At 41.5% G+C, this 19,727-nt stretch overlaps 1 protein-coding gene across 1 annotated transcript in view; it reads right to left on the bottom strand.

Annotated features, from left to right (window-relative positions):
- The window catches only part of PGAP1 (post-GPI attachment to proteins inositol deacylase 1), a 42,305-nt gene extending 23,288 nt beyond the window's left edge, over positions 1–19,017 (bottom strand). Inside the window, exons 1-5 of the mRNA XM_063116219.1 lie at positions 18,894–19,017; positions 10,290–10,443; positions 8,069–8,244; positions 4,855–5,026; positions 298–458 (exon numbers count right to left, since the gene is read on the bottom strand). Coding sequence (XP_062972289.1) covers positions 298–458; positions 4,855–5,026; positions 8,069–8,244; positions 10,290–10,443; positions 18,894–18,926 — 696 coding nt within the window. The 5' untranslated portion in view covers positions 18,927–19,017. The remainder of the gene's footprint in view (positions 1–297; positions 459–4,854; positions 5,027–8,068; positions 8,245–10,289; positions 10,444–18,893) is intronic.
- Positions 19,018–19,727: the final 710 nt, after the last annotated feature.

The raw sequence follows: 19,727 nt of genomic DNA, 5'->3' as shown, positions 1-19,727 counted from the left end.
TCCTAATCTAATGGGATTAAAGAATGCTCACATACGTATGGTAATAAGTATCCCTGCTTCCACTAGGATTGAGATCTCAGTCTGGAATTTAACATTACTCATTCCATTTATTTATTACATTTCTATAGCACCCAATAGCCAAAACTCTAAACAGCCAAAGTTATTGTAAATGTCAAGACAAAGGTAAAACTTTTCAAGAATTTAAGAGTCCTTCAGAGTGTACAGCATTACAAATCACCAAACCCCAAATCCGCAGACACTTTATAAGCAATTTTAAAGAATAGGTGTTTATTTTACCACAACAGATAAGGCACTGCTTTGATGACCTGATCCTGGCAGAAAAGCCAATCCCGAACGAACTTGATAATCTCGAAATCCTCCCACCAGAGAAAGAATTGTAAGATTCCTTATTTCTTTAGCCTTCCGAATCCAGTTATGGTTAACAGCTGTGTAAAAATCTGAGAGAGGAATGTTGCTTTAAATGTCAATTTAGCAACATTTGGTTAGAGGGTTTAAATATTTTAAGCTTTATTTCCATTCTTGAAGTACACATTAGCATATGTTGTGATTTCAAATTGCCTTGAATGGCGTTTAAGATTGAGTATAGTAGAACTGTAGTGAAGTATAAAGCACAATATATTTTAAAAGTTAAACTTTCACATGAAATATAAGAATTATCTGAGAAGGACAGAAGTTTGAAAGGTCGATATCAAAACCAACAACCAAATGCCACAAAACTTAAAAGAAAGGAAGGTAAGCCTAATCAAAGGAGATAAAAGACAACTTATCCTCAAGTCTCAGGACTGATATACCCTGTTTCCCCGAAAGTAAGACATCCCCCGAAAATAAGACCTACTTCCAGTTTTGCCTCTCGCTATAAGGCATCCCCCCGAAAATAAGACCTTTTTTTTTTGTTCAACAATAAATGTGTACCGTATTCTTCTTCATGGAAAAATAAGACATGCCCTGAAAATAAGACCTAGCGCATCTTTGGGAGCAAAAATTAATATAAGACACTGTCTTATTTTTGGGGAAACAGGGTAGGCCTTAGCTAGACCTAAGGATTATCCCAGGCAAATGGAGGGGTCATCCCTGCCTGCTCCCGGGATCCCGTGTGTGTCATTTGGATGTACAGGGATGATCCTGGGACAATCCCAGGATATAGGCCTGGTCCATGGCCTCATAGCATTTTTCTTGATCAGGACAAATAGAGTCAGTCTCGTTTCTGTATACTTGGAAAGTAAAAAGAATTTCAGAGGTGTCAACATATCCCTCTCACTCATGATCAGGTCCATATTCTAGATTAATACTGGATAGGGATCTGACCATTTGTGAGATACATGTGTTACCTCCTCAAACAATACCTTTTTCTCGATATGCAGAGACAGGACTGAGTCCCACATTTGCAAAGCCAGGAACAATAAACATGTGAATCAGTCGACACAAAGCAAATTAAGGAAGTAGCCTCAGCAATCCCATTGAAATCTATGATGGCAGTGTTTAGATGATCAGAGCCACTGTGACTTCTTTTCCCTGCACTACATATGCCAGTCGCGTGACTGCGATTTCTCCAATTACCCCGGACATGGCATGGGTTAGCATGTCATCCAAACCCAGTGAGGAGAGTAGCAGGTGTAGCTTCTAAACCACCCCACAACCCCTACAATAAGCCATGGATCCTGGGGTGGTTTAGAAACTAGGCCACCACTTACCACACCAGGTTGGACAACATGCTAACCGGCACCATGTTGCAAGTAATTAGGGAAATTGTGGCAGCGCAGCGGCTTCTTTTTGTCCCCTGATCATCTGAACACAGTCACTAGTTCCAAGTTAACATAACCAATATGCTACCATTTGCTTTTTAAGGGATATACAAAACTTCTTTTTTTCTTGGAATCAAGCAGGGAGTATAAGGGAAGAGAAGCCAACCATAAAAGCGACTCTTTGTTTGCAGCAGCAGGTGCACTTTGCTGCAAATGACAAGTCTTGGGAAATGAGCTGGGGACTGGGAGGTTAGAAGGACTGCCGAAGTGGAGAGGCAGGGGAAGCCAATCACATAAAGAACCTTAAAAATGGAGCAGGCACTCTTGAATGAAACGGATTATCTAGATCCATTTCAATCGGGTTTCAGGCCTGGTTTTGGAATGGAAACTGCCTTGGTCACCCTGTGGGATGACCTCTGTCGGGAGAGAGACAGGGGGAGTGCGACCCTGTTGGTTCTCCTGGACCTCTCAGCAGCCTTCGATACCATAGACCATGGTATCCTTCTGGATAGGTTGTCTGAGCTGGGAGTTGGAGGTACTGCGTAATAAATGGTGGTGCTGGGGGATTATTGCTCTGTGCCATGGCTCCTAAGCCATGGGGTTCCGCAGGGCTCTATCTTATCCCCTATGCTGTTTAACATATACATGAAGCCGCTGGGGGAGGTTATCCAGAGATGTGGACTGAGGTGTCATCAATATGCGGATGATACCCAGCTCTACCTTTCCTTTTCATCAAACCCAGGTGAGGCAGTGACTGTTCTGAACCAGTGCCTGGGCACGGTAATGGACTGGATGAGGGCTAACAAACTGAGACTCAATCCAGACAAGACGGAGGTACTGTTAGCGGGTGGTTCATCTGTCCGGCGAGGTGATGTTTGCCCTGTCCTGGACGGGGTTGCACTCTCCCTAAAGAATCGGGTTCGTAGTTTGGGGGTGCTCTTGGATCCAGAACTGTCACTTGAGGCACAGGTGAACTCAGTGGCAAAGAGCACCTTTTATCAGTTTAGGCTGATATACCAACTACGCCCTTATCTGGACAGAGATAGCCTAGCTACAGTTATCCATGCTCTGATAACCTCTCGCTTGGATTACTACAATGCATTATACGTGGGGCTGCCTTTGAAAACGGTCCGGAAGTTTCAGCTGGTACAAAATAGGACAGCAAGGTTACTAACAGGGACTGGCCGGCGAGACCACATTACACCAGTCCTTTTCCAGCTTCATTGGCTGCCAGTCCAGGTCCGGGCCCAATTCAAAGTGCTGGTATTGACATTTAAAGCCCTAAACGGTTTGGGGCCAGGTTATCTGAAGGAATGCCTCCTCTCATATGTACCTACCCGGACATTAAGATAATCTACAGGGGCCCTTCTCCATGAGCCCCTGCCAAAGGAAGTGAGGCAGGTGGCTATTAGGAGGAGGGCTTTCTCTGCTGTGGCACTCCGGTTGTGGAACAAGCTCCCCAGAGAGGTCCGTCTGGCGCCTACACTGTACTCCTTTCATCGCCAGCTGAAGACCTTTTTATTCACTCAGTATTTTAACACTTAATTTTAACTTAAATTTAAATTTTACTGTTTTAACTCTGTATTTTAATCTTATATCAACTTTGCTGTGTGGTTTTATCCTGGTTACGCTTTTTATACTGTATTTCGTAATTGTGTTTTTAACCTGTTGGGTGTTTTATTGTGGTTTTAATTTTTGTGAACCGCCCAGAGAGCTTCGGCTATTGGGCGGTATAAAAATGTAATAAATAAATAAATAATAAATAAATGAACTTTTTAATTAAAAGGAATCCTCAATAGAGGAAATTGTATCAAGGTCATTTAGTAAAACTTACAATTGGCACAGTTCTCAAATTACCTCATTTTGTTTGTAATACTTTCATTAATCCAGGTCAGAATTTAGGAAGCTGCAAGTCATTTCATTATGCTTTGATATTCATGACACTGGGCACTGTTCTCTTAGTGTCCCAGTTCTGTCAAAGTTCAGTCCAAGCAGCAAGAGAATAAAAAGTATCCATGCATATAGGAGGACTCAAAAAGCCAATTCTTGCCCCTAAGGACCAAATACCAACACTTGCCACTGGTCCTCACTACCAGCCAATAACCAAACCTTACCGGGATTCCCAGCCCCATCACCAGTCCGGTTTATGGCCAAAATATCTTGTTTACATTTTTAGATGAACTCATTCTGAGGTCTTTAGTAAGAGCAAAAGACAGTAAAAAATAAAGAGTAAAGTAAAACATGACAGACAAAACCCTATTTTTTAAACTGAAGTTAATCTATAGCTGCTTAATGCCCACAATTAAAAACAGTATCCATAGGCAACATTTTACGGTATTTCCAAAAATGGTTAAGATTAATGTTTGACAAGGTCCAGCTATATCACTAACAATAAATGATTTGAGCTTAGAGATCAGGACAAACTGTTGATCTTTTAGAAGCTTTTGATAACAATGTTAGGAGAGCTGCTCATAGGGCAACTCTTAAGCAGCTTTACTCATTCTTGGCAAGGTAATTATGAGTGAGTGCTTCTTTTCTCAAAATCTTGTTTATGTGGTGCCACAGGCCCCATCTTGTCCTGTTCAGTGTGCTCAAGAACCTTCCAGATGAATTGCCTATTCTTTAGTCCTATCATAAAATTTAAGATTAACTGCATCCTTTTAATGGTACCATCTTACTGGGCCTTGATAAAACAGCAAAGGCATGTGGAGACACATTCTTAGTGGCTGCCTTGCTATCACTGAAAATCTCTTCTCTAAAAGTTTATTAAAGCTTCAAGATTGGACATTTTTCTAGGGTAACACAAGACATTTCTGTTTGAACTAGCACAAGAGAGCATTAGGAGGAATAATTCCGGTGTTATAAATACCAATCACCCTTTTTCATTACCTGTTTTTTGTTTTTGCTTTTCCTTGTTATCAGTTTTTAAGCTTTAGGATAGAAAAGGGTATAGAACCAATTAAATAAAGTTTCTAAGCTGCAGGAATTCTGAGAAAGCATACACAGTCATTTAAAAACACCAAATTTGGGGGGGGGGGGAGCAGAACACAGCCCCACATGTCCAAAGAACTGATACTAAGAGCAAACTTACCAGTAAGATATTGATCTAAAGGCATTACAGGTGCAACATGAGGTGTGGCTTGAGTAACAAGGATGTTGAGAAGTTCTACCTTAAAAGTTTTAAGAGTCAGTAGTGCTCTTGCAACAAGACCACCCATGGAATGTCCTACTATTGTAACACTGCGTGGAGCGAACATTTGGCCCTTCAAAAAGTGAAAGAAAAATGACATTAAACACATAATGTGTACGAAATCACAGACCCATTTAAATTCTGATATACATCGCTGTAGCTCACAAAATGATTCAATTTACTATAAAAAGATTACAGCTACAATTCAAGTACAGTTACTTAAAAGTTCAGATGAAATCAGTAAGGATAGAGGTGCAAATTATAAAAGTGAGAAAATTTACTATAAGTATTACAAGACAATAACGGAAGTTCAAAAATTCTCACCAAGAAAAAAAGGCTAGATTGCATTAGAAATTCAATTATCAGAAAAGTAGGACACTAATGTTTGAACAGCCTCATTGGGCTGTTTTTGGTTTCCACAAACAAACTTAAACAGAACAGGAAATTTTCCCCAACGCCTTAAACATACAACAGTAAAGCAGTATAACTGGTTTGGGTACACTGGTGACAATACATATTCAATAAACAAAAAACCTATGGTTTATAAAACAACGTTAAGGACATACACTTTTCCGCCAAGCACCAAAAAGCAGGGAAATTGGGAATTAAGGCCCACCAGCCTTAACGCCACATCCTCCCTAAGGAGGCAGAAAGTACCAGTGAAATTCTCATTCTCCCAAAGCAGATAAACCATGAGGACAGGATAGAGAATAGGATATGCAGAGGTGACTGTGGGGTTGTGGAAAACTGATAACAACTTAGAGCCACCTACTTATTTTTTTGTTTAGAGCAGCCCTTCCCCAACCTGGTGCCCTCCAAAGGTGTTGGACTACGACGATGGAGCAGGTAAGAAACCCCCTCTTCTGCCTGGCCCTGCTGCCAGGTAAGCCCCACCCCACTTACGTGCTCCATCGTCGCTGGGCCCGGGCTTGAACTGAGTGCCCTGGTCCACCCGGAAGCTCAATTCAAGCCTGGGCCCGGTGACGACAGAGCAGGTAAGAACCCCCCCTCCTGCCTGGGCCCTTACCTGGACCCGCTGCCACTGCTGTACGAGCTGCGGCGGTGGCTCCAGGCAAGCCCCCACCCCACCTCACTTACCTGCTCCGTCATCGCTGGGCCCGGGCTTGAATCGAGCGCCCTGGTCCACCCGGAAGCAAGTCCGCACCTGCAGCCTTGTTTCTGGGTGGACCTGGGGGCTCGATTCAAGCCCGGGCCTGGCCACAACAGAGAAGGTCAGTGGTGGGGTGTGGGGGGGCTTGCCTGGAGCCGCCGCCCCCACAGTTCATGCAGCGGCGGCTCCAGGTAAGGGGCCAGGCAGGAGGGGGGTTCTTACCTGCTCCGTCGTCGCCTGGCCTAGGCTTGAATAGAGCCCCTGGATCCACCCAGAAGCAAGGCTGCAGGTGTGGCCTTGCTTCCAGGTGCACCAGGGTGCTCAGTTCAAGCCCGGGCCCAGCGACAACAGAGAAGGTAAGTGGGGGGGGGGGCTTGCCTGGAGCCGCAGCCCTACTTTCCCCATCCTGCTGTCCCAGCATTCCTGACCATGGGACATACTGACTTGCAATGATGGGAGTTGTAGTCCAACCGTTAAAAAACTAAACATGTGGGTGATTAAGATGTGCTGCCATATGCCTGGGCAAAGAGGAAAGTCTTAACCTGGCGCCGGAATAAAAACCAATAACATATCAAACATGTTTCGACCTATGGTCTTCTTCAGTGGTAAAATGAACATGTACAATTATATTAACACAAATATCAATAGGCACTACTGAAGTGTTAAAACCTGTAGATACAAAGACAATACTGTATTTAAAAATATTATTTATTTAAAATTTCTACTTAAAATCAAAGTAAAATGTATCCAAAAACAATCCTCCTTGGTGGAGCCCTTGGGCCTCTTACAGTTACCTAGAAATGTATAATTATATTTACCAGAAATGTATAGTTCTGTAAGGCTACATATATTAGAGGAAGGATTGACAAGTCTTAAATTGGTGAGTTGAAATTGTATTTATTTTAAAACAACCATATTTTTGGATACATTTTATTTTGATTTTAAGTAGGAATTTTTAAATAATAAATATTTTTAAATATAGTATTGTCTTTGTATCTACAGGTTTTAACACTTCAGTAGTTCCTATTGATGCTTGTGTTGCATAATTGTTATTACTATTGTCATCACTATTGCTATTATCATATATATTGTCACCAGTGTACCCAACCCAGTTGTTCTGCTTTACTGTTTTTGGTTTCCTCCACTCTCCCGATCTTCTTTACTAGTGTAAAGCTTATGTCACGATGGGGGATAGTAATCCTGCTCCTTTCCTACTTTTATGCCTCTCAGTCCCCTCACCACAGACAGACTCATGAATAATGTAAATGCATAGTGAATTCCCCTTCTAATATTTGCATGTAGTGCAGCCCCACCCCCTCCCTCATGTGCCCCGATTGGCTGCGTTTCCTCCCCTCCCCTCCCCTCCCCTCCCCAGTGGCAGCAACAGCCTGATTGCGTGACCTGCGCTCAGGGACCACCTTCGCACCGTACCACACTGATTGGCTGAGCAGGGCTGTCCAACAGGGTGGAACAGTGCCCTGCCTGTTTAGCATACTGAAAATTAATTGCTATTAAAGCTTGAGCTCTGAACTTTCTCAAACTTCTGAAAATTTCTGCTCGTCTACACTGCTCAAGCTTCAATTTAAAACAAAAATGAGCAAAATTGGTCTGGTAGTTCTCAAGTAGTAAGCCTTACACTACCGTATTTTATAGAGAGACTAAAGATTTTTTGTACTTCTGCAATCATTGGGGTTTCCTGAGCCTGCTGATACTCCCCCTCTTGTGAGTACGTAATGTCATTTTGGATGCATACATAAGGATGCACACTCAGATAATGAGATTGCTATTAGCATATATGATACAGGCAGTTGGCAAAGTGCATTCCAACCCCTATATCAAGAGATGTAGAGGTTTATTTTTTAATATAAATGGCCACATCTTGGAACACAAAGCATCGCCATAAAAAGCAGGAGCCATCAACATTTTTCTCCTCACTCCCACTATCACATTAGACATATCTAATAATCTAAGTAAATAAAAACAAATATATAATTATTTCCATACCTTATACAACTTAAGAATTACTTTAATACACTCGTGCACAAATCTGGTCTGCCTTTGTAGACTTCCACCATAGAGAGCAACAAGTTCCTCATTGAAGTTGACACTGAAGACATCAAAATGGTACTTGTAGTCAACATCTTCTGCCTTTCTGAGTGCTATTGATCCAAGTGAACGGACTGAAAACACACAATAATAATTAGTAAAACTCCCCAGATTTTGTTGCTTGGGCAGATCCCTAGAATTTGATTTAAGGAGAAAAAAACACACTTCTATCACCAAAATGGCTAGAGTGCAAAGCTGTCAAACTCCAGCATTTACAAAAAAAAAAAATGCATCATATGCAATGCAAGCTTTTACTTGAGAATGGTAATGCTATTTTCAAAAGGAACCTTGGGATTTGAAAATATGGGATCCTCAGCTAAAGTGTAGGAAAGGTGTTTGGCTACCACAGAGACTGATACCATCCTGAAATGCTTTTCATACCAATTTATTTTCATAATTCTGCACTGATCTGTAGTGGGCTTGATAGAAAACCAGAACACGGCTTCTGGCCTACAAGCACCTGTTTCCATGGAGACAAGAGAACAAGTGACAGAGGCTCTCATCACAGTGGTTACGTTTAAAGGCCTTATAAATGACAGAGATAGCAGATGGGGGACTGGCCCACAATATTAAAAAGCAAAAACGTTTTTGGAAAACTAAGACCAATGGTAAACAGTCAAACTCTTAGCCAGAAACATGGTTGGGGAGAAAGAATCCATAGTCAAGAAACTTATCTGAGATTATAGTACTAAAAACTACATTACAGAAAGAGAACACTCTTTGAATGTATACAGGAATGGGGACAAAATCATAATATCAGCAGAGACTTCAGAGGTTAATCCTATAGGCAAGACGAGCAATATTTTGCCTGTACATTGTCTATATGGTCTCCCACAGGAAAACTAGTTTAATAAAGGAGAATTGGTATTAGACTAAAAAAAAGCAGCATATATTTAATTTTAATAGGATGGTAAATCCAAGGATAGGCAGACTTCAGGCTAGAGCTTTTTGTTTTTACTAGAACCCAAAGTCCATCAACTGGAGCTAGCTGGGCAGAAAACTCAAGAAAAGAGTGCCTCTGAGTGCATGCTCAATCAAGGAATTTTGTTACAATATCAAAGAAGTCAAATCCTTTAATTAAAAAAATAACTCCTGATTCTAGTTCCCCATTCCCAGCTTTCTCCATTTTAGAATCCTATTGGGGCGGGGTGGTGGTGTTATGCTGCTATTGTTAAAGTATTGGAAGACAGAAACCTTTACTGCTCCACTGTAAATCATTTAGGCAGCTGCCAATCAACCTCCATTCACTCCCCATCCCAAATTGGTATAAACTCTTATACTCTGGTTTCTCTTCAGATCTTTCACTATAAACTCTTGACTTCATATGAAGTTTCTCAGAGAAATCATGTTTTTTAAATAAACATTGTTACCTAAGGCCCTCTGGCATGGGGCTTGCAAGACATTAAAATAAACTGAAATATAAAGTGACTATTACTAATGTCAATATTATGTGTGCAATATTATGTGATTCTCAAAGCTTAGCCTCAGAAAACATTCCATCTTCCAAATGGTGAAATCCAATTTTCTTCCTCTAAATAGCATTGTGGGAAAGAAGCACAATTCAGATAGGATTTTGTTCTAAATGTATTTACAGATGTCCATATGGTATTTTCTGTGATTATTTCAATAATCCTCTTTAATGTCTGTATTCCAAGGCTGGTTTTCATCTCTCTCTCCATTTAGAAGCCTATGTGTTAGTAAAATGGTCCAAAACAAATGAATAAAGTAAAAATAAGAGAAAATCTCTCCCACTGCACACTGCTTAAGTCATCAGCTTTATTTCATAGTTAGCAAAATGATTTTTAATACAATCCTGTATTTTTTCATTGCCTTCAGAAATTCCTTCCTGCTGACACAGCTTTTTTAAAAAGTGAAAAATCAGGTTCTCAGAAGTTAGGTTGGTGCACTGGAGCCAGAAGTTATCATTAATGGTGAGATAGCATCCAGGCAGAAAGTGAGTAAGTAACACTGTTAACAATGAAATGTGACCAAATACGCAGAATATACAGTTGTGTGAAGACAGATTACTATTTCATTTTTTAAAGTATGCTACAGATACTCAAACCATTTCTGCTTTATAAGTAAATCTCCATATTGTATTCCTTCAAATATAGCTTACCTTGTTTGTAACTCCCAGCATTACCAGGAAGGAAGAGGACAGGAATCCCAGTAAATATTAAGTTTTTGTTTTCTTCTGCATAACTTCCTTCCCCATAAAGATAGAGCTCATAGGCTGGGTAACGTCTGGATATTTTCCTAGGTAGCTTTATTTTCTGTAACAGGTAATTTATATATATTTGAGCAAAAGACAGCTAATGATTTACTGTTTGAATTAAGATGAACACCTTTAGTGAAGAGAGAAGTAAGAACCCTCACCCTCCTAGTGGAGCCAGGTCAGCTCTCTCATTTAACAGGGAGTTGAGAGCAATGAAACATGAGGGATGTCAGCTAGAGTGCTGTGCTGTTGGAGAAAAACTCTGGATGAATACAACCTTACACAGGTGAAAGATCATTTAAAGATCTATACCACGGCAATGACAGTGAAGCTCACCTCTCTATCACTATCGCTTAAGCACAGAAGAAAGCAGCAATGCTTTCCCATACTGTGTGAGGCCTTATTCTTCAGGATGCTGGAGAGGGAGAGCCAATATTGGAACAAGTCAAAATGATAAAACCTCAGCAAAAGTTTGTCCAGTTGTTTTGGATTCTGTTCAGCTTGTAGATCTCAAGAATGTGGACAGGGTATATAGAGTGGTGATGTGCACTCAACCCTTGCCCTTCTTGACCGATTAAATTGGCCAAGGTGGGACAGATCTCATGGCTAAGGGAAGTGATTAGTGCCTCTTTGTGAGAGTGTGTTGTTCCTCCTTGTTTAAAAGAGGCAGTAATTTAAATAAAGGAATGTTCCCAAGAAATCTGTCTAACTATAGGCCAGTCTCAAATGTACCATTCTTGGTTAAGGTGATAGTGTTGCAATTTCAAACAGAGCTGGATGATATTTGGTCCCATTTCAACTGAGCTTTTGTCCAGGATGTGAGCCTGAGCCTGTTTTGGTCACCTAGGTGGATGACCTATGCCTAGAATTGGAAAGGGGGGATGATCCTATTAGACCTCTTTTGCTGCCATTGTGCAGGGTATCCTTCTGGACCACCTGACAAGGGCCTTGAAGGTGCTGTTTTGCTGTAGTTCTGATCCTGTCCAGAAGGTGGTTTGGGGGGATCACTGTTCAACTCCATGGACATGGAAATGAAACAGGGCTCTAACTTGTCCTCCAACATATTTAATATTTACATGAAACCACCAGAAGAGGTCATTTGAAGCTTTAAAGTAGTGCTTCATCAATATGCTGATGACACACAGCTCTATTGCACTTTGTCACCTAACTCAAAGGAAACAGGAGTGTTGCTTGGGTTCAATAACAAGCTGAGGAGGTGAACAAGCTGTGGCAAGAAATGTGTTTGCATAATTACACTTGGTGTGTCAGCTGTAGCCTGTCCTGAGTCAGCTATCACATTTATAGTACTGCAATGTGTTCTACATGGAGCTACTCTTAGAGAATGCATAAAAGCTTCAATTGGTGCAAAATATAGCACCTAGGCTGCTAACTGGTGCACAGTATCATGACTATATGACACCTTATCTTGAAAGATTTGCACTGGTTGCCTATTGCTCTCCATGCAACATTCAAGGTTTTGGTTTTAACTTTTAAAGCCTTAAACAGATTATGACTTGGCTATCTCATTATGAACCTGCCCAGTTTTTAAGATCTGCAGGAGATGCCTTCTTCTTGACAACATTACCCATAGAAGCCCATTTGTCGGCCGCAGGTGAAAGGGCTTTCTCCTACGTTGCTCCCAAACTGTGGTATGTACTCCCTCAAGAACTACAATTGGCCCCCACACTTCTGGCTTTTAGGAAGGCTGTGAAGACTTTTTAATTTAGCCATTTAAATTATATAGTTCTTTTAATATTTCACTGTTTTTAATGTTCTTGGTTTTTATTGTTATGGTTGTATTATTTTAAATTGTTTTATATTGCTGAATACCACTTTGATGGCTTTTTTAGCAAATGAGGCAGTATATAAATGTTAATAATAAATAAATACGTTACAAAGACAGACAGGCAGGCAAAAACTACCTCAGATGCCTGCTCAAGTTACAGTTTCCCCTCCCAGGCCTATAACACTAATCCATGATTGTTGTGTTTTAATATTGTTCATTATAATTTTATTAATTTACCTTTGTTACTTTTAAGATACCTTGGCAGGAGTTGTATCCTGAAAAACGGGATATAAATAATTGTAGTAGGTACTTGAAAAAAAACTTAGGCAATTGCAACCTGGATTTGAATCATCCTTAAGAAGTATGCCACCAAATCTGGATAGCTAGGATGAAATGTGATGTGAACATGCAGGCCCACCCTTATAGTAGTATGCAACATTGGGAGAGCCAAAATGATAGCAAGATTATGGACAAAAGGACACAAATTGCTGTTGTAGCAAAACAATAATTCAACAAAGTATTTATAGATTGGAAGGTGAGAAGAAGATATTTAAAAATGTTGATTCATTCCACAGCTCCTCATTCAGTGCTAAGAAATGCAAGAAGAGAAGGAAAATTAGCATTTTATGTTTCACTTTAAGGACAAATAAAGCTACTAAAGGGAAAAGGGTGTATTGAAAATTTATGACCATATTTCTCATACAAAGAATCATCATCATCTTGGTAATACAGTATAAAAGAGGGAGGAGAAATCAAAGTGTAATACCTCTGTTGATAGCATTTAAACAAGAAGGGTAGACTCACTCCTTAAATCTTTACATATACATACTCTTATAAAAGAGATGTGAATCTAAAATTGATCCAAACTTTCTGCTGTCCTGGCCAATCAACCATTACATGATATTTTGATGGCCCTTCCCTGTACTTACTGCTCAGGTTGTCAATTATGGAGGACTAGTCCTAGTTATACATCTAAGTATAAGAAATGAAGCAAGCCAAGCATAAGAAAGGAGTTCTTACAAAGAAAGTCAGAATTTATGGGAACCCCAGTCTGAGGGAAGTTTTAATACTTAAACTATTAATCTCTGCTTAATTTAATACTTAGGCTATTAATCTAAGTTCATCAATTAATGCTGCTTACAATCAAGTATAAGCGTAGATAACAGTCCAAGTAGCCTGGCATTTGAAGTATTCTCTTTCCTTTATGCATACATAAAATACTTAAAATCAGCTGCATAAGTAATGGACAAAGAAAACTGGTGTGTGTGTGTGTGTGTGTGTGTGTGTGTGTGTGTGTGTGTGAAACTTACATAGACATATAGGCTTGTTTAACCCAAGCTGGACAGAAAAAAGTTGCTGAAGTAGCAACATTTTTTACTGAATACTACATATATAACCTGCAGCTAACAAGATAAAAATAGTACAATCAATAAAAAAGCAAAAATCATCAGATAAATACATCAATTAAACCATGTATGGTTTTAAACTCTGTCTTATAAACACAGAGAGCTTTATCTAATGGGTAGTATAGGAATGTAATAAATAAATAATCAAGGAGGGCTAAATACTTTAAAATTAAAAATCCCAGAAATGTGGAAGCATACACTATTATCTTTGCTCAGTGCTGAAAAGATAATTTATTTTATTAATTTATTTATTGCATTTCTATACCACCCAATAGCCGAAGCTCTCTGGGAGGTTCACAAAATATAGGAACCTGGCAAACCTCCCTGGGTGTAGGGTACCACAACCAAAAACGTCCTCTTTCCCCTGTCACCACCCACTGCAGTTCAGAAGATGGAGACAAAAGCTTCAGATGATGTTCTCTGTTTGGGTAGATTGATCTGGGGGAAGGGAGTCTAAGAAGCTTCGGGGTCTTTGGCACTGTAGGGTTTAAAAAGCATTAACGTGCGAGTCCTATGTTAATTGTAGCATGCAATTTTAATTAGAACTTTTAAGAAGAATTACAACTGAGAAAGGGACCTCCATCTCTGCCCTAAGATTAAAACGAACATGTACAGCCACCATGTATCAGCATCCCTAGCTAACATGTATCCCTGGCTAACCTGTCTTCATGTATTCTAGTCAAAGAAGGAGACCTTATTTCCACTTCAAATCCTCTCAACAGATCTTAGGTAACAACTAAAAGGTAACAACTTATCATAGTAACAACTAAAACCCAAGTGTATCCGTAACAGGAGAAGACTGGTGGTATTCTAGTTACGATATCACAGTAATGTTGTTGGGTTGTGTATAAAGATGGAGAATATGGATGTATATTTACATTTACATGTGTATATTTGAAAGAAGAAATAAAAAAAATTAACAGACTACTTTGTGTAAGGAAATGTGGATTGGTTTTTTATTGAGAAGTTACATCCATGTCATAAAGGTTTGTGTCATATCTTCAAGCCAGAGGCAACAGAATTCCAATTCTTGCTTTCTTTTATTTATTATTATGTTTCTATACCACCCAATAGCAGAAGCTGTCGGGGTGGCTCACAAGTTGTAATTCAGTTCGACACTATAGAGTCTCCCTTTGAAGTCTCTGAAAAACGGCCACTTTCAGGACAGCAGCCACATCTCTTCGGGCTATTGAAATTTTCTCCCAATGGTTTCCAAATATTGCTATATATGCACAATTGTACCACTTGTTTAACACAGCCCTTAAAACCCCAAGATTCCATGAGTAATCCATTTTGCTTGAACAAAAAATATGTAACTCAGCCTGAGAAGCTTTGTTTACTCCAGCATGCCTTAATTTGAGCTAGGTCTCAAAGGAGCTTAGCACCAGAAGCTGTTAAGAACAGAAGCACACAGTGGGCAGTATTCAATATTGCCACTGCACCTCCGCTAGTTCTGTTATGCCTGCAGAACCCACTGCTAGAGCAACAGGAACTAACCCCAGAAAATATTCCACAACTGCTAGCTTCCCATTGTGCTAACAGTAGGTCCTGCTAATGTACAAGCAGCACTGGATACTGCCCACAATAAATAAACAAGACAACCATAGAATATGTACAGCATGTCCTTCTGTAAGCACAGAACAATCAGCCCCAATATTTAACTTTAGAAACGAAGCACTGATGTTCACAAGTTGAGTCTTGACAGTTATATCAATATATGTTGCACTATCAACCCAATGCAGAGTTCAATAGAACTGTTTTCCTCACCAGTTTCATGTGTATTTCCACTTTTGAATCCAAAATTTGTGCTCAGCAAAGCCCTAGCAATATGAAAGGCATTAACCCTTCATATTTAAAGCACCTAATATCTTTCACTTGATTTCAGAGCATGCACTATTTTGAAAGGTTTTAGGAACATGGTAGGGTTTTTTAAATTATTATTTTAAGGCAATAGAGGGGAAAAATCACTCAGAACGGGATAACCAGCCATTTTTTTCTTTCAGTTTGTAGCAAAGACTCCTGTATTTATAGTTAACACTCCCACACCCATTACACATGAAACCTAGCTATTATTGCACTGAAGATCCTCAGGCTAAAAGCAGATTTCAACACCCAAATTACAACTCAAGTCAAGTGCAGAACACTGTGTGGGTGTCCTCTCTCAAGCCTTTTTTAAAAAGATATTTTTTAACGATGCTGAAGCTAGTTCCTATTTTTTATACCAATAGAGTTTCATAAGCAACCTGAATGGAGAACTAAAATGTGCACGACTTGACATGACAAAAATATTATTTAGGTCGCGTGAAATCATACATCTCTGACACTAGAAGGCATGTTATAAGGAACATGCCCCACATGTGAATAAAGCAAGTGCCTCAAGTTCCAGTACTATACCCACTTACCAAGGAGTAAGCCTCATTGAAAGCAGTGGAACTTCTAAGAGGTCCTTTATATGATAGCTCCGCCAGTCACATGTATTAACCTGACATCACCTTTCAAAGCATCTTGCACAAAAACAAATCATTAAAACAAACATGATGATAGGGCGTTTGAATGGAAATGGCTTCTACGTGGCAGCGACGTAAGACTGGGGTAGCCCAAAGGTGAGGTGCCTTACAACAGGGGTCCCCAACCCCTGGGCCATGGACCGGTCCCGGTCCGTGGCCTGTTAGGAAATGGGTTGTGCAGGTGAGCTGCTTTCCCCACCCCACCCCCAGAGTACCTGGACGTGGGGTGCCATATCGCCTGCCCAGCCAAAGCGAAGCCAGGACATTGGGGTGGGGTGGGGTGGCTTCAGAACAGTGCACCCGGCCAGAAGTCGCTATGGGAGAGCAATTTCTGGGCGCGCCATTCTGAAGCCGCTCGCCCACCCCAGCGTCCTGGCTTCGCTTTGGCTGGGCGTCTACCCAGCCGAAGCAAAGCCAGGATGCTGGAGTGGGGGGGGCTTCCCAAAACCATCCCCTCAACCCCCCCACCAGATCTTTGGAAAAATTGTCTTCCACGAAACTGGTGCCTGGTGCCAAAAAGGTTGGGGAGCGCTGCCTTACAATAACTTTTCCTGTGGTGGCACCCTGACTCTGGAACGCCCTCCCAAAAGATATTTGCCTGGCACCAACTGTATATTCGTTTAGGTGTTACGTTTTTAAAAAAGAGGAAAAAAGATTTGCCCAGACATTTTAATTATTTTTTAACATTGTGGTATGGTTTTAGCTGGATGATGTGTTTTTATCCCTCTAATTTTTGGATCAATGTCTTCTTTTAATTTATTATTAATGGATTAGCTTATATTTGTACACCCCTCTGGAACCCACTTTTGTTGGTGAAGGGCAGTACAGAACTTTTAAAAATAAGTAATTATTTTGGGGAGCAGTCAGATGAACAAACTTCAGCTCTTTATTCAGGTTGACTGCATGCTAAGTAAGAAAATGGGAACTAGGATTCCACTTCAGTTACCAGAAGAGATGCACTTATGAGTAACAGTAAACACTACCGTAACTTTATTATCTATAATAATAACAGAGGATGTGTGTCTGTCTGTCAGCACTATTTTGTTTTTAAAACATATTAATTTATATTTATTTAAATATGTCCTGCATTAACATCTTTAGTCACTAGGGGCAGACTTCCTTAACCCACAGAGAGCTTTGCAGTACATACAGTTTGAAGCCAGGGAAGATTAGTGAGGCAAGGTTACACAGCTGTACATCTGCCCCATGCCAGCTTCCCCTCAGTGAAATGGAGTAGACACGCCCCTCTATGGTACTTGTCTTCACTGGGTAGGTCTTGCACCACAGGTGATGCATAACCTTTCCTACAATGGATCAAACTGCTGGCAACATATCTATCTTCTAAAGGAATGAATAAAAAAAGCTGGCAAAATGTGGGAAGGGGCGAGAAAAGGACTCATCTAGATACAAAATGTAAAAATAAGATACAATATAAAATATTGTTAGTACATCCCCTAGTGTACTTTGGGAACCAAAGATGAGCTGCAGAAGGTCTGAACAGATTGAAAGCCATAGTATTTAATTATCTTCACTGCACCAATACATCTCATTTATCAAAAGTAGAATGCTGGAGAACCCTCTGGGGACCAGTACATGAAAGGAGAAAACAATATGCTTTTCTGGGGGGGGGGGGGGGAGGAAATCAGTGTTTATTCCAGCAATGAAATACTTTGGTGCGCTTGTAATTATTGAGGGCATATACTTAAAGATCGTTTAACATGGATTAAGTTAAACCTTATCCTTTAACACCTCTGCCCCCTCACAAGCAAGCAAGTCACTAAGCAGTAAATGCAATAATCAGTTTCTAGTAGGAGAAGCTAAGATTCAAGCTAGACTGGAAAAACATGTCTTCTGAGACTTGTGACTCCGGGCAGGTGGAGACAAGCTATCTTTTCACTACTAGGAGAGAAAAGTAACTTGTTGGAGCCCATTATTACTCCTTATCTTAAACAGATATATACAGACCCTCAGAACAGGGGCTGAGTGCTGGTGACCCCCCCACTCAAGCGAGGCAGCGAACGACTGGGGGGGATCAATACACGGTTCTATGTGAAATGAGATGTGTGCCTGTGAGCAAATGAGCCCTATTCATGCTTATTCTGAAGCCCCACTGAGTACAATGGAACTTACTTGCAAGTAAGAGTGCTTAGGATTTCAGTTTGACGAAGCATTTTAAAAACACCCTTACTCAGAAGGAGATCCCATTGAGTTCAATGGGGCGTACTCCCTGGTTAAGTGTGTTTAGGACTACAGCCTTAATATGCGTTTTAGATTGTAATAGTATACACAATTACCACGAAGTAAGCTCCACTGAACTCAATGTGACTTAGTTCTGAGTAGACAACACCTGGGACTGCAGGGATTGAGCGCACAGAGCCAAGGAAGGGAATAACTATTTGGGGGTTCATTAAAAGGCAAAAAAATAAAAAAAAGAGAAGTGGTGTAAAACCATACCATACCATAATGTATCATACCGATGTCAACAACCTCAATGGTCTTTTACACACAGGTGTGTGGGGGGACAGATAGTCCTTGTAGCACTTTAAAGACCTCTCACATTTATTCTGACACATTTTTTTTGTGGGCTACCTAGCTCACTTCATAAGAATACGAAAAGGTTTTCGGCAGACCGCCGCTCTCCCCGAGTGGAAAGGACGTGGGGATGAAGGGAAGGAGAGGTCTCCTCCTTCAAACACCGGCCCCGGACCTGCTTCCAGGAAGAAAGCGCCCCTCGCTCTGCCCCGAGGGCGAGCAGCCGGCAGCCCAAGAGACTCCGCCGCCGCTCCCCGGTTCCTCAGCAGCGACTCACCAGGTACTCGGGATACTCGAACATGTAGGTCATGCTGCACTGGTTCTCCTCATACTGGAAAAACACTTCCCGGACGCCAAGCAACACGAGGGCCGCCAGCACCCCATAGAACGCCGCCGCCGCCGCGGCCCCGGAGACCTTCCCCGTCCGCCCCATGCCGCCCTCAGCCACGCCGCGGAAGCCTCTGCCTGCCCGAGCTCTGCCAGGTTCTCCTCAGAGTCCCTCATCGGCAACACACAAACACCAAAGCGGGCGGGTAGGAGAAGGCGGAGCGCCGAGCCAAGGGGGCTTGACGAGGGGAGGGGCAAGGGGCGGAGTCAGCTTCAAAAACTAATAGGCACGGAGGCTGGCGGGAAAACGCAGGCTTTCGCCATATGTGGAAGGTCGGAAGAGCTCTGAACCCAGCCGCCATTTCGGGATGGGGGGGTGGCGCCATTTTGGCGGGAAAATAGAGCTTGACGGGAGAGGGAATACGCCTTGTTGGGAGGGCCAGGATTTAAAGGGAAATGCTTATATTCCGCCATATTAGGAAGGTCAGTCTGGCTAGAGCAGCCTTCCTCAACCTGGGGCGCTCCAGAGGTGTTGGACTGCATCTCCCAGAATGCCCCAGCACCTGGCTGGGGCATTCTGGGAGTTGTAGTCCAACACCTCTGGAGCACCCCAGGTTGAGGAAGGCTGGGCTAGAGCGTGAGCGCTGTCCGCCACGGAGCGAAAGCCCGCTGCGGCGCCTTTCGCATTCAGACGTTCAATAGTATGAGGTGCTTAATGTCTGAAAACGAGCGGCAAGGATGTAATGCTTACTCCCCAGTCGCTAACAAGTGGGAATTATCTGCA

Source organism: Elgaria multicarinata, chromosome 2, assembly GCF_023053635.1.
Source record: "Elgaria multicarinata webbii isolate HBS135686 ecotype San Diego chromosome 2, rElgMul1.1.pri, whole genome shotgun sequence".
NCBI lineage: Eukaryota > Metazoa > Chordata > Lepidosauria > Squamata > Anguidae > Elgaria > Elgaria multicarinata.
Note: the sequence above shows the minus strand (reverse complement) of the source record. Positions and strands in the feature narration are given on the sequence as shown.